Raw genomic sequence first — 11,938 nt, forward strand, 5'->3', positions numbered from 1 at the left:
CATGTTACTGTTAACAGGCTTTTCTATAATAGGGGCTTCATCCTTCAGGCTTAGCATTTAAATCAATGGGTGGTTTTAATGAGTTAGGCCTACAGGATTGGACTCTATATTTGAAAAAGCAAAACAGAAGCTACTTCAAACGGTATTTACATATAACAAGGAATGAGTCCCCTATTGAATCCAGCTCTGTAAATTCATTGAAAGGTTCTGCAATCATGAACTATGAGTGTGCATCCTAACCCATTTATGAATAGCAACTGTCACACAGATTGAATTTCTTCCTTGCTATTCAGTCAAGGAGCATGTATTATTATTTATAATATTTAGAAAGTCATTTTTTCAGGGGAAATGTTGAAAAATCAAAGATCCACAGACAAAAGGCTTTTAAAACATTAACTGGCCTTTTGGCCTAGGACTAAGGGTTACTGATCATTTTATTTAAACATCTAATTTTCATGACGGTTCTTGAGGGTAGCAGAAAATTCATACATATTACAAATCACGGGTATTATAGCACATCATACTTACACAACAAAGATTTAATAAAGGATCCCATTACATAAGTACAGGAGGACAGGGCCAGGAAGAATGCATGCAGGCAAATTCCAAGCTGCCAGCAGCTGTTTCAGTAAAAATTGTGTTCTCTCCATTCTGAAATGGGAAATCCATGAAAACTTGATGACTTACACTGGAGAGTCATATTGCCAAGTATGCCTCAGGGGCTATGGGATGGGGAAAGGGAACAGTAAGCTAATAATATATTTAAAGCTGTCTATGTGACCTTAGATACTCATACATTATGGCTTCTGGCCTATGTAATGTACAGAGAGAAAACATTTTGTAGAGGGGAGTGATACACTGAAAATTTCCTTCCTATGAGGAGCCATTATTTTAGTGATGACATTTCAAATATGTAGATATTACCAAAATTCTGTCCAGTTTGGAAAACTAATAAATTCCTAATTAGGAAAGTGTTACTTGAAGTTGTGCCAGGATATTTATGCTAGTCACTAGGAGAGGGACCTCCACTGATGGTCCCCAAAGAGTTAGTTGGTTGGTCTTATGATGCTGGCTTTTTTCTCCTTGTGTCCAGTTGCTACACTGTACTGTAAGACAAGTGCACATGTAACCCACACACCTCCTGGGTGTGGTGTTCTGTCCCCTCTATTGGTACTGAGACCACATAGAGATTGAGGCTGCTACAGCCTTAGCTAAGGGGCATGTGGCTTTTAGCTCATGCATTTAGCTCCAGAGGTCCCAGGTTTGATCCCACCTGCCAACGACCAGGGTCTGTCAGTGTTACACATATACACAAAATACTCCCCAAAACATTACTTGTCTCTGGAAGCAATTGCTATAGTTGCCACAGGAAAGTTGTGTGATTGCAAATGCCAGAGGAATGGTCTGTGAGACAGTGTCTGTATTAAGATGTAGTCCCCATTGTGAAAAACTTTGAAAATCTCTGAATTGGGAGAACCTTTGCAAATCACTGAGTTTTGCAGATTACTGAGTAAATGAATGATTGAGAAAATCAAGGATAATGCATCATAACATGTATTTTGTTAATTAATTTTCTCAATCACCGTTTATATTTATTTATGATAACCAGATCTTTTGTGGTCTATGTGAGTTTTGCTACTGGTTCCAAGGGAACCAGGAATACAGTTCATTGTATGCCAGTAAATGTAATATAGTCAATGCTTTTATTGGAAAAAAAGACACAGAAAGAGTCATTTTTAAGTAACAAGTCTCAGGTTTTGTTATTAAAAATCCAATCCTCTTTCTTCTTAAGATAAAACAAAAATACATATATAAGAGAAGATTTTTAACCGGAAAAGCCCCAGACACAGCGTACATCATTGCCAAGCTGGTCACAGCAAATTGTTACCAGATTAGATTTCTTCTAACTCAACTTGGCTCTTATTAGACAGAAGGCAAAGAACGACAGAAAAGAGTTAAGAAGAATAAGATGAACCAAAGAGAAGGGATAATAATGGAAACTTTAGGTTCACACCAGGAGTTGTTCAGGATGCAGCCATGGAGATGGTGACATCATCTGGTTCCCTTCCCTTGTCTGGTCTGGGGAAAACATTATTTGGAATTAGAAAAAAGAAGGTTCAGTGTTTGTGATGGTAAATTCCTGAGTCCCAACATGTGGTGGTTTTGCTACCATTATGGCAACACTATGATGCTGGTCAATGTGAGTATGCTGAGGCAATCTCACACCTTCTCTAAACTTGCTGCTAAGCTCTGAGTTCACTGTTGTGCTGAAGAAATCACCAAGTGCTTCCAGAAAAGTAATGTATGAAAGAGGCAGCAAATTTGCTCATCAAAATTGACCAATTAAAACAAGCATCCAGAGGTCCAAGGCTGTGGTCCAAACTTCTTTCCATCTTAAGAACATTTTGGTCTGCTTCTGTAACAATTCTGTAACTTCACCAGGAGCTTTGAAACTCCTAATCAACAACTCCTTTGTTCAAGCAGTCTGTTTACATACTCCCTAGGACTGTTCTGTACTTGCCTTTCACAATTTTTTACAACATGTTTACTGGTGAAAATAAGATGACCTTTCACGTACTTTGCCCAATTTAAGATTTTAACGATCAGGTTCTTGGGGGTAAGAGAAAAGATGGGGTTAAAAGAACTGTCTGAGGGATGAGGATGGGGGAGATAGCAAAGTTGTGGCAGAGTCTGGTGGTCAGCAGACATGGAATATGAATGGGAAGTGGATGGTGGGGGTGAGTGGACTGGGCTTGCGGGGAGTTGATCCAAATGGAACTGTGGGAGCATGATGGAGTGGGGCAGAAAGATTGCACAGACCTGTGGGAGCATGGAAGGCAGAAGCAGAGTTATAATGGGGGACATGGAGGGGAACAGAGCTGTATCAAGGAACCTGCCATCTAGACAACAGCACAGCTCCTTCCTTCTGCACTAAGTAGCCTATAGCAGTGATGCATTCTCCACTGGCTGTTTCTGGCAAAGATTAAATAACTTCTTGTTTGTTTGAAATTGTCTAGAAATGACCCTCTGCCATTCTCATCATCTTGATGATTGGCAACTGTGGGAAGTGTGAACTGTGTGAGTGGGTTCCAAAAAAGTCCTGATATTAAAAAGAAAAAAAATAGTGTTTAGAAAACAGAAACTGTTCATAAAAGGACTGAAAGATTTACCCTAGAAAATATGAGAAGGGCCTGATCTCCAAAATGGTCCAGCTTTGGAAATGGAGTATGTTAACAGACAGTAATGTAAATCCTAGGGATTTAAACCCTGCTTTATGTGCAAATTCCAAAATAACCTTAACTATGAAGATACAATGATGCCTCAGTAAGAGAGTTTTAAAATATGGGGGTGATGAAGGGATACCATAAGACTATGTAATACCTAACAAGTATTAAGAAATTCATTTACACTGTTTCCATATATTAAGAAATTCTGGTCTATCATGCTTAGCACCATAAAAACTTTCAAATTTATCATATTAGAATGATTTTTTAAAAAAATCTTCTGTTCTTTTCAATCCACCATCCAGTTGTATAAACCCTGAAAGCCAGAGCCTTAGTTGATGTAAATCAGGGTAAATCAAATTCATTGATTTGAGGATCTAGCCATGAGTCCCCAAACTTTGGACACCCTGTAACCATGAGTAGCTCAGCATAGTTACTACAATGAAAAATAGGCTGTGGCAGCCTCACAGTTGCATATCTGTCAATTGGGTGGTCAATGTCAATGTGAGCTTGCTCTTTATTTTCTTTCCCATTTGTTTGTTTTTCTTTGTGTAAGTAGAAGCAATAGTTAATGAATATAAGGAATGAGTCCAACATTTTTAACTATATTTTCAAAATTAAATTGTGTTTAATTAGCACCTCATAAGTGACACATCTTGGAAATGCTACTGCAGAAAGATAGCCAAGTAAACATTTGATCAGTGGGATGGCAGGAGCGAGGGGTCTTCCAAATTGTACACAAGGCTCTAATTTAACTAAGAAACTCCACATTTGTCTCAGATGCTGTTATGTATGCACCTTAAACCACTCTGAAGCTGAAATAAAGTCTGATCATAGTTTCTATATGGTGAAAATAAACTGATGATATTGTCCAAAGTTAATAAGAAGAGATCCAAATGAAGCAAGCATCAGATAAGATGCCAATAACACAGGTATATGTTGCCAGCAATATAGGTGTACCTTCCTGTTGATACTGCAAGGGAGAGTGGCTGAGTTTATTAATGACCAAAAATAATTGCAATGCAAGGAACATAGTATCTTTACTTTCATGTAAATAAAATGTGTACTTTCGTGTGGTTTACACATGGGCCAAACTATTACGTATTAAAATTTGCTGATATTTATGTCTGACATAATTAGATTAAATTCTCACTCCTCAGCAAAGAGGAAAGGAAATGTGCTTTTGTGGTTAGTGCACCTGGCTGGTAACTCTAGGTTATAATCTATAATCTAACACAGAGTCATGGTGAGATCTTGGACAAGTCATTTCCTCACCTAATACCTAAATTTCCTCCTCTGTAAAATGAGAATTGTAATAATAATACTGATCTACCTCACAGTGGTGATTCAAAGGGTAATTCCTGCATCGAACACCCCCTCCCAAAATCTGGATCAGCTACATCATCTCTTTTAGAAAGACTGACCAGTCCTGATTTAAAGCCTCCAAGCAAAGGAGAATCCATCAAATCGCTTGGTGTTGTGAAGCCTGGTGAACGTCTGAGCTCCTCCAGCAGACCTGCTAAATATTTACAGTTGAAATAACTTTCTTGATATATAATATAGCTTTCCATTGAAGTCATACCATGCCCCTTATTTCAATAACCTTTTCTCTCCCTTATTACTTTCCTGCCCCATAACCTGGGTCTAGTAGTTGCTGTTTGAGGGTCTCCCAAGAAACCAAGGTATTGTGCTATAGGGCCTGAAAATGAAGAATAAACCTGGAGAGTGGTACCAGTCTATCATGGCATTATGCAGATTCCTGACTTGAAGCATTGCCTGGCTGTTCTGGCCGCAGTATGCGAGCTGGGTGCCGGAGGGGTTCTGCACAGCCAAGCTCTCAGAGACGACGCTCTGCCCCTTAGCAGCCTGGCCAAGCAGGCGAGTGGCGGTGGGGGCCTGGCGGAGCAGCAGCGAGCAGAGGGAACGTCTGGAATCCCACCCTGGGCCGGTGATTGACACCCCGGAGGCTCGCTCCTCTTGCCAACCTCAAAGCAAAGCAGCCAATGAGCTCCGCACGGGGCGGGTGCAGGGCTCGGGAGCCGCCGGTACTTAGACTCGCCGGTGCTGGGGGCAGCCCAGAGCGGAGCGGGGCTGTCCAGGGAAAGGCAGAGCGCGTCCAAAGAGCCGGAGCTGGAGCCGGGGCTCGGGGAGGGGCAGGGGCGCCGGGGATGACGCTGCTCACCTGCTCTGCGGCTCCCATGGGGACAAGAAGTCTTTAAGGGACTTGGGCGCTTGGCTGGAGCGGGGCGATCACGGGTACGGAGCGCCCGGGGGGTCGCTGTCAGGAGGCTGGTCCCAGCGGGGCAGGACCGGGGCCGCTGCTGCGGGCGGGAGTTGGAAGGGGGCAGCCGGGGTGTCACGGCTCGGCTCCCGAGAGCCAGACGCTGCCCTGCCGTGCAGCCCCGCCGAGCCGGGCGGCCGGGCAAAGCGTGCTCTGCTGGAGCCCCGGGTGCGAGCCGGGACGCTCTCAGCTCCAGCCACCCTGCGCCCTTCTCCCCCCCCGGCCCAGAGGCTCTGCGGTGAACTTTACCCCCTTTCCTCCCCCTGGAGCCCAGGAGCCGACGGGGACCCTGGAAGCGGGACAGGGTACGGATGCCGGCCGGGACGCCGCTCCCCGAGGGCGGCTGCGGTCCCCACGTCTCCCGGGAGAGCTGTGCCCGCCGCACACGGCTGCACCGCTGTGGCATGGTGCGGGTGCCCCCGGTACGGCTCCATGCCCGAGCCACGCGTGTAACGCTGGCACCGGGCAGGGCGCAGCCCCAAAGGGGCACAGTGGGAGGGGAGGGAGGGTTCTCCTAACGCGGGGAACGGGGACGCGATCCGGGAGGAGAAATCACTGAAACTCTGTGCCTGGATTTTTTTTGTTCTTCCTCCTCTCCCTTTTCTCCTTCTTTCCTTTCCCCCTTTCCCTCTCTCCGTCCTGCGTCTCTCCTCCCTCCCCCACCCAGACCCGGCGATTCCTGCCCTCGCCTTGCCTTGTCATTGATGGGAAATCAACTGGATCGCATCACCCACCTGAATTACAGCGAGCTGCCGACCGGAGACCCCTCGGGGATCGAGAAGGACGAGCTGCGGGTCGGGGTGGCTTACTTCTTCTCGGATGAGGAGGAGGACCTGGACGAGCGAGGCCAGCCGGACAAGTACAGCGTGAAGGGCTCCAGCAGCCCTGGGCAGGAGGCCCCCACCCACCACCACCACCACCACCAACTGGTACTGAACGAGACCCAGTTCTCCGCCTTCCGCGGCCAGGAATGCATCTTCTCCAAAGTCAGCAGCGGCCCCCAGGCTGGGGACCTGCGGGTCTTCTCGGTCTCGGCCCTGCCTGCCCTCAGCAAGCCGGGAGACCTGCTGGAGCTGCTCTACCTGGGGCCATCCGACCACCCACCCCCACCCCCGCACTGGGCAGTCTATGTGGGCAGCGGGCAGATCATCCACCTGCACCAGGGCCAGATCCGCCAGGACAGCTTGTACGAGGCGGGCGCTGGCAACGTGGGCCGGGTGGTGAATAGCTGGTACCGCTACCGCCCCCTGGTGGCAGAGCTGGTGGTGCAGAACGCCTGCGGGCACCTGGGTTTAAAAAGCGACGAGATCTGCTGGACTAACTCGGAGAGCTTCGCCGCCTGGTGCCGGTTCGGGAAAAGGGAGTTCAAAGCCGGGGGGGAGCTGCAGGCTGCTGCCGGCACCCAGCACCAGCAGCAATACTATCTCAAGATCCACCTGGCTGAGAACAAGGTGCACACGGTGCGATTCCACAGCCTGGAGGATCTAATAAGGGAGAAGCGCAGGATCGATGCCAGTGGCAAACTGAGAGTGATCAAAGACCTGGCTATAGTGGATGGGAAAGAGTAACGAACAGCGGAGGGACGAGGTGCTCCCTTCTTTCCCCGGCTTGGCGAGAACTGTCTGCCACAGACAGACCGGGGGCTGCGATCTCTGGTGGGACGCAATTTAAACCGGAATCCATGGCAACATTCCAGAAAACCAGCATTCTTCTTACACCCATAGCCAGTATTTGATTTGGCTTTTAATAACATTTAATGAACGAAGAAAGAGAGGGGAAGCAAAGAGCGGTATGTGTGGAAGAGATTTACAAAGTATGTGGACAAAAAGTCTCTCCTGTTGATCGATGTTGGCCATTCTAGCAACATGCTAATAAAATTTCAAATTGAAATTCTTTTTAATTTATTTTCATGGCTTTAATCCATGATACCTTTTAAACATTTGGGGCCATAGAAGCAGATTTAGCTAAAGAGTTTTTAGCTAATAACATTTGCCTGTCAAGCAAACAAACTGTCTCAAATCTTCTGCTAGTTCTGTGGGGTGAGAGGAGGTTCTGTTTGTTTTATTTCTAAATGCATCTTGTAGCCAGAGCCCCAATTTTAGTCCAGTAAACTATAGCAAAGTATTAATCAGGTGTAAGTGTTTTTACCTTTCTCTGGCAGAAATTGATCACAAGTTTAAAAATCTGTTCTCTTCTTTTTTCCTTCCTGTATGCAGTTCTCTTTCTGCTAGATGTTCTCACAATACCTTAGTGTTCTACTCTTTTTGAAAATATTAAGAGTTGGTGAGCAGCTGTTTTCTTGAGACCAAAGCCATTCTGAAACAGTAAATAAAGGATGGGAAGTATTCTGGTAAGCAATTTACATACATGCTTTTCCAGAGAGCAATCCTGCAAGGTCTCCTGCTCTAGGTTTGCCTTTCATCCCACAAAGCCACTACACCAGTACTCTGAGGATACTTTCCACCTCTTTATACACTGCAAAGAAGCAAAAATAGAATTGAGTTTGGCATGCTGAGCGTTCCAAACAATAGCAATGTGACCAAGTTTACCTTGCATTTCTAAATCCAATTAAAGAAAACAGGCTTAGTCTAAATTTAGAAATCCAAAGTTGCATTAAAAGATGCCTTTTATGTCATGAGATCAATGCATTATTTTTGCATTTCAGACCCGTTCCAAGTCATTCATTGATTAATTCTCAGTCTTGAAATAAAAAGATCATAACATTATATATATATATGTAATCAGCTATCATTCTTAAGTATACTGGGACATTCCTAAATCTATTATCCTTTTTTTTTATTATGTTGAGCAGCATACAGTTTGTAATGACCAAGTTAATTTTGCTTGTATCGATACTGGAAAGAAAATGCATTTGGTTTTGGTTTTCCCCTCTCTATCAAGTAACAGATGGCAGAATTATTGTATATACACTCCACCCTCTCTGATATACTGTATCTTGGCTCCCTTCTTTATTAAAGAACATCATAAGCAACCTTGTTGCAACAGTACTTCATTTTAACAAACAAAGCGTTTGCCTTCCATGACTGATGTTATGAGGATGGAGTGTACTTTACTAGAAGACAGATGTCAACATTTGTTTCACATGAGACATCTGTTTAAAAAAAGAAAAAGGGGAACATAACAACCTTATAACTGAAGGTCATGTAACTGGTTTTATATTTGCTGATATGCTTGACAAAGTTATTTGGCAATAAAATGAGAAGGTGTTTCATTTTTTTTTTTTTTTAAGCACTGATGATTACTACAATACTGTGTGAACAACTTACTTTAGTGGGAGGAATTTTTAAAAGTGAATTTCTACCCACGTCAAACAGCTGATAGAATGGCTTCAAATTCTAATAACACACCTTTTAACAAATGTGTAATATTTTACATTTATTTTGATCATATTTGTTGGCTGATAACTGTGGCCTTATCAATAAAGAACAGCAGAAGCCTTTACATTATTGTATAGCATCCTAGGTGGACTTGAAATTGAGTACATTCCTACTGTAAGTTTCCCTAACATTGAACAGCTACTATAGTAGTTACTCACCCCGACCCCCATTGGTGAGTTTAGTTTCTCTCTTTCTACAGCTGTGAAGTTAATGTTAAGGCAGAAGTTAAATGTATAGTAGCAAGTTTTATATTCACAATAATAAGTGAAGTTTTGTTGAGCAGGTGATAAGATTAGGGATGGCATTATTATTATTTAATATCTATACTGTATTAGTGCCCAAAAGTGCCATATGATACTTGGTGCTGTGCAAAAACACAGGAAGGCATAGTGCCTGCATCCAATACACTTAAAGTCTAAAAAGACAAAATAATTAAGGGTAGGGGAAAAGAATGATGGGCACAGATTTAGTTACCGGTAGTTACATTTCTTTTTCTTTTTTATTATGGTGCAACGGTAAAGTGAGGGGGAATGATAGGAGGGAGGAAATACATGGGGAGCAGGTAAGTGGGATATTTAGGAAGATGAGTTTGCAGGTTCTCCATATTTGACTTTTTGACTTCTGGAGCTAGATCCTCCTTTCCCTAAACTGCCTTGATATGAATAATACAGGACCAGAAGCAGAATCCTTATATAAGCAGCCTGGCACATCCCCACTAATAGGAACTGCATAGTTTATTATGTTAATTCAGTAGATTTTTAAGAGACATTTGCTTTGAACTGGTCAGTGTTATTTCTCCACAGCCCATCATCTTGGCCGTACATTAATCTTAACGTTTGCTTCTTATGGAATGAATTACTAAACTGTTATATTAACAAAACCTTTTTTTTTAGTTTGTCTATTTCTTATAGGGCTGGCCCTGAAGTTGGGGCTGCACAGGAAAATATGGGGACAAATTCTGTGCTGAGTTACTCAAGTTACTTCATATAAGTCAGTAATGTTACTCCAGATTTACACAGGTGCAGGTAACAGCATAATTAGGCCTCTGATCTTTGCCAGATGGACCGGATATGAAAATACACGAGAAGCCCCAGGGGATAGTGATAACTTATGGTCTGATCTGCTGTCATTGGACTCAACAGCCAAAATTCTACAAACAGTGGTGCTGGACCAGGCCCTTAGAGTGTTATTTTTGCTTCCGCTCCCTCCCCCCGCCCCCCCGGCCCTTTAGTTTTCATCATGGATTGTTGGCAGTACTAAAGTCCTGATGCAAACCTAATTGTAGTTAATGAAAACTTTGTTTTCTTAAAAAAACCAAAAACCTGTACGTAACTTTCACTTCAATGGGCTTTGGATTAGGCCTTATTGTTTAGGTATTGCTTACAATTTGTGGACCTTGCAGAAGACGTGAGATTTAAAGATACATTTGAGAGAACAGAAGGGCACCTCCCTGAGCTGGGATAGGAGGCAGCATGGAAACAGATAATAAAATGAGAATAGAAGACAACAGATAGGGGTGAGGCAGGCTGCTTTAATGCAGTAAAAGGGTGGGGGAATTTTTAAGAATTGAGAACAGAAATGTGGGCAGGGGCAGAGCTGTGCAATACGTTGAAACAAGGATGAGAAGCTGGAACTTGATAGTGAGGCAGGTGGGGAAGCTAGTGGAAAGAAATAAGGGAAGGAGTGATGATGATTGTCAGGAAAAGAAGATGATTGATTATACTCCTCTTGCAAGATCAGTGACCTGCCTGAGTTAAAATTTCCAAGTCTATCAGTGAAGTTATTGACAAATTAAATTATGTTTGTGGGATGTGTTTTCATTCCTCAATCTTCTTGGGTAAATTATGTATCTGATATGTGTGTACATCATTGCTCATGAAGTAAATCCTAACATATATGTTATATTCAAATGCTAGGAGAATTGGGAAGTCCTGTTTTTCTGCAGGTTTGCTTTTAGCTGGTATGCTAACATTTTGGGAACAATTTAATCTCTGGTTCTGAAATCACTGTACTTGTCTCTCCAAACTGCGATCATCTGAATTGCTTACAGGTTAACATTCTATAGAGGACATCCAATTCATGCTCTCTCTAAACACAGGGAGCCTTTGTTTGTAAACCGTTTTTTACTGGCATGACCAGGTTGTTTGCCAGTTAGTGGTTGCAAATATAGTTAGTCATTCAAACAGAACTCAGCAAAACATGTTTTGTCTCTATCAGTCATGTTTCCAAGTTGTTCTCTGTTCCCCGCCTCCATTATTGCTTCATTTAAAAAACAAGTATTTGTTTAGGACAATATTCTGCTATTGATCCATGTGTTGAATTCACATTGAAATCAATGAGAGTCTGGCAGAAATGAATGAGAAGGTAAGGTCTTTATTCTGCATTAGAACATGCAGTCTTAATTGTGCTGCCTCATTTAATTTTAGTGACTTTCACATGTAGGTAAGTGATGTGAAGAAATCTTTTGGAGCTTATGGACCTGATCCTGTGATGTATTGAACATCTTCAACTCCCATTGAAGTCAGTGGGGTTGAGGGTACGGAAGATCTCAGAGGAGGGATTTAGCATCTTGCAAGATCAGGATCCTAAATGACTTCCACTCCCAACCCTCTTTGTATGCTGTTATGGAGGAAACACTGGGCTGGGATAGGCTTTGTAGATGTTAATGCCAGTACTCAGATCTCATTCATTACTGTGGAAGATTACTACTGGAATAGTTTAATACTTCTCCATCCATAATTTTCTCTGACTGCTGATCCATGTTGTTATTTATGTTGCACAAACTATGTGCTTTTTGGACAGGTAGGAGAATAAAATCGCTACCCCAAAGAACGTATCTGGATGTGCATTTGGAGATTTATTAAACACTTGTAGTAGTAGGCATCCTTAAGTCTGGAGAGACCATGGATATGTGCCCCTGAGAGGTAAAGAATTTACTGAGTTTAATGGCAGCCATGGCTGTGGCTGAAGAGACACACTTGAGAGCGACAAGCTTTGCAGCGTCTGTCACATTTAAAGGTGATGTTTCGACCCTG

The 11,938-nt window shown here is 43.2% G+C and overlaps 1 protein-coding gene across 1 annotated transcript; it reads left to right on the plus strand.

Annotated features, from left to right (window-relative positions):
* The first annotated feature begins 5,316 nt into the window (after positions 1-5,316).
* Positions 5,317-8,497, plus strand: LRATD1 (LRAT domain containing 1). Its single transcript, XM_024215740.1, has 2 exons — positions 5,317-5,480; positions 6,173-8,497. The coding sequence occupies exon 2, from the start codon at positions 6,210-6,212 to the stop codon at positions 7,071-7,073; it is 864 nt and encodes a 287-aa protein (XP_024071508.1). The 5' UTR covers positions 5,317-5,480; positions 6,173-6,209; the 3' UTR covers positions 7,074-8,497.
* Positions 8,498-11,938: the final 3,441 nt, after the last annotated feature.

This window comes from Terrapene carolina, unplaced genomic scaffold, assembly GCF_002925995.2.
Source record: "Terrapene carolina triunguis isolate 2854851 unplaced genomic scaffold, T_m_triunguis-2.0 Scaffold42, whole genome shotgun sequence".
Classification (NCBI taxonomy): domain Eukaryota; kingdom Metazoa; phylum Chordata; order Testudines; family Emydidae; genus Terrapene; species Terrapene triunguis.

Excerpts from the sequence above, each read along its gene's own strand:
- LRATD1 (XM_024215740.1), top strand. The coding sequence starts at position 6,210 with ATGGGAAATCAACTGGATCGCATCACCCACCTGAATTACAGCGAGCTG.